Source organism: Calidris pugnax, unplaced genomic scaffold (assembly GCF_001431845.1).
Source record: "Calidris pugnax isolate Ruff unplaced genomic scaffold, ASM143184v1 scaffold155, whole genome shotgun sequence".
Classification (NCBI taxonomy): Eukaryota; Metazoa; Chordata; class Aves; order Charadriiformes; family Scolopacidae; genus Calidris; species Calidris pugnax.
Window position 1 is genome coordinate 907,165 of NW_015090886.1, and position 3,018 is coordinate 910,182.

The following is a 3,018-nucleotide window of genomic DNA, read 5'->3' on the forward strand; positions in this document are numbered from 1 at the left end:
TTTGAGGGGGAGTGGGGGGTAGAGGGGCCCGGTCTGGGACTTGTGGGCCCCTGCAAGGGGGGATGTGGGGGGCACAGCGGGATGCCTGGAGCCCTGAGGGGTGTAAGGGGGCTGGGATGCCTGAACCCCTGCAGGATGGGGAGGGCACATGCTGTGACAGCAGGGTCCCCAAGGGTGGGTAAAAGGGGTTGGTAGAGGGGTAGAAGGGCTGTTACTCAAGCAGGGGCCCAAGTGAAGCCCCCAACACCCTTCTTTCCCCGCAGGACCCATCATCGTGCCCCCCCCGCGGTCGCTCCTGCCATGAACTGCCGCGCAGAGGTGCTGGAGGTGTCGGTGGAGGGTCGGCAGGTGGAGGAGGCCATGCTGGCCGTGCTCCACACCATCCTGCTGCACCGTAGCACCGGCAAGTTCCACTACAAGAAGGAGGGCACCTACTCCATCGGCACCGTGGGCACCCAGGACGTGGACTGCGACTTCATCGACTTCGCCTACGTCCGCGTCTCCTCCGAGGAGCTGGATCGGGCCCTTCGCAAGGCTGTCGGGGAGTTCAAGGTGAGGGACCCCCATGGGAACCCGGGGGGGCCAAAAGTGGGAGCTTAAAAACCCGTGGGCCGTGCCGTGTCCTTGCCTGCGGGGGGAAGGTGGCACCCAGCCCACACAGCTGAGCAGGGCTGCGTGCTGTCTCGGCAGGACGCGCTGCGCAACTCGGGCAGCGACGGGATGGGGCAGATCTCCCTGGAGTTCTACCAGAAGAAGAAGTCCCGCTGGCCCTTCTCGGATGAGTGCATCCCCTGGGAGCTGTGGACCATCAAGGTGAACGTGGTGAACCTGGCTAACGAGCAGGAGCGGCAGATCTGCCGGGAGAAGGTGGGTGAGAAGCTCTGCGAGAAGATCATCAACATCGTGGAGGTGATGAACCGCCACGAGTACCTGCCCAAGATGCCCACCCAGTCGGAGGTGGACAACGTCTTCGACACCAGCCTGAAGGACGTGCAGCCCTACCTGTACAAGATCTCCTACCAGATCACGGACTCCCTGGGCACCTCAGTCACCACCACCATGCGCCGGCTCATTAAGGACACTCTGGCTCTGTAGGGCCAGGTGCCATCGAGGCGGGTTCACCCTGGGTGGTGGCACCTCTCTGGCACAGCATCCTGGCTCTTTTGGGACAGTGTCTTGGCGTGGTTCTCTCCTCTCTGCCTCCAAAAAGCTTCTGTGGGGAGCTGGACTTGGCCTGGCCTTTAATTGAGGGTTGCTGCTGGTTTGGTTTGCGCTGCGGGCGCTGGCCTGGCTCGGAGAACCGGCCGGGTGGCTCCCAGGTTGGCAGAGGGGTTGTGAGTCCTCGGGGAGGGAGAGAGCTGCGGGGCTGGTGGCCCAGCACGGTGACGCTGGGGTCAGCACGGAGGGGACGTGGCATCCGAACCCGCTCTCCAGCTCTGCGTGGCACGGCCAGCACCAGCCTTGTCTCTTGTCACCGTGTGTCCCCCCTGTCTCTGGGACTGAGCTGCTTCCCTTGGGGGGCCTGGAGCAGAGCTCCCTGCCCCCTCTGGGGCAAAAATAAAGTGTTCCTGCGTTCAGGTGGAGTCTGGTCCGGTCCGGGCTGTCTCTGGGGACAGTGTCCGTGGGATGGGAGAGAAATGGGCGCCAAGGCTGAGCTGGGGGATCCCGCCATAGGGAGAGGGGGGCACGGGCACTGGGACATTGGGGGTGACATCCCCAGGCTGGGTCAGTGCTGTCCACCCCCTTGGGAGCAATATCCCGAGTGGGGCACCCCCAAAGCGTGCCCAGGGGAGGGTACAGAGTGGTCCCCGCTCCGCGCAGGACTCTGCACCCCTCCACAGCACCAAGGAGGGGGCAAAGCTGCTTCTCCTGCCTGGGGGTTGGGGGGAGCATCCAGCTTCTGGGCAAGAGTGAGGGGGGGCCACGTGGGCGGCTCAGACGGTCCCTGACATCACTTAAACCCTCCCCGTCTGTCACTGACCCACCACAGCCCCGCACTCTGCTCCTGGGAGGAGGAGGAGGAAGAGGAGGAGGAGATGAATGCCAGCGCACAGGCCGGGGCCTGGGGGGAGCTGCGAGTGGCCGAGGCTGCCCAAATCGCCATCGTCCTGGTGCTCTGCCTCGCCGTCGCCTTCGCCGTCTTCTTCCTGGGCTGCAACCTGCTGCTGCAGGCAGAGAGCATGGCGGCCGCCCCGGCGCAGGACAGACCGCTCTCCCGGGAGCCCGAGGGGGCTACCGAGAGGGTGTAGGGACTGGCCCAGCGGACGGAGGGACAGACGGATGGACGGACAGCAGCATCTTCGATGGCACTTGGGGACAGACCGGGAAGGAGCCGGGCTCTGCCATCTCCCTGGAGGGATTAAAAGGCGCCGGGGCCGGGGCTGGACGCGGCCGTGGGTGCGGCAGCGCTGGTAAATCCCCGGGAGAGGATTAGGGCAAACTTTTATTCCCTGTTCCAGGGCTAATCCCGGGGCAGGGGCAGGGAGGGAGCCCAGAGAAACGCCTCACTCTGTTTGGGGCTGGGTGGGGGGTGGGGGGGCTGCATCGTGCCCCTCGTACCCCGACAAGAGCGGCCAGACCCACATCCTGCCACCCCAAACCCTTCCTGCCCTTCCCTCGGGACGCAGTAACTGTACCCCACTCCCCCCCAGCCCCGCTGGAGGAGAAACACCAGCTGCATCCTGCCCCCAACCCCCTGCTCAAGGCGAGGGGGGGTCCCATGGGCCCATCCTGCCCCCCCTTCCCTCTTCCCTCGCTGCTCCCGGGGTCAAATCCTGCCCCTCCACCCCTCCTGTCACCCCCCCTCCCCGGCCCTAAGCTGCTTCCAATTCCCTGCAGCTACCAGCACTGGGGTAAACTGGGGGCAACCCCACCCCAGAGGTGAGGGGGCTGGTGATATGGGGGGGGCTTCCACCCCCTAAAGTGCTCCCCCCCAACCTTAATCCTGCAGGTTTAATAATGCTGCTGCAAGGTCCTGCTTAAGGGTCTGCTCCCTGCACATGGGACCTCACCCCCCCA

The 3,018-nt window shown here is 65.2% G+C and overlaps 1 protein-coding gene across 3 annotated transcripts in view; it reads left to right on the forward strand.

Annotated features, from left to right (window-relative positions):
• ATG101 (autophagy related 101) overlaps positions 1 to 1,583 on the forward strand; it is a 2,485-nt gene extending 902 nt beyond the window's left edge. For all 3 annotated transcript variants that reach the window (XM_014947458.1, XM_014947457.1, XM_014947459.1), the window contains exons 2-3: positions 264 to 552; positions 691 to 1,583. In XM_014947458.1, coding sequence (XP_014802944.1) covers positions 301 to 552; positions 691 to 1,095 — 657 coding nt within the window. In that variant the 5' untranslated portion in view covers positions 264 to 300 and the 3' untranslated portion in view covers positions 1,096 to 1,583. The remainder of the gene's footprint in view (positions 1 to 263; positions 553 to 690) is intronic.
• The last annotated feature ends 1,435 nt before the right edge of the window (positions 1,584 to 3,018 follow it).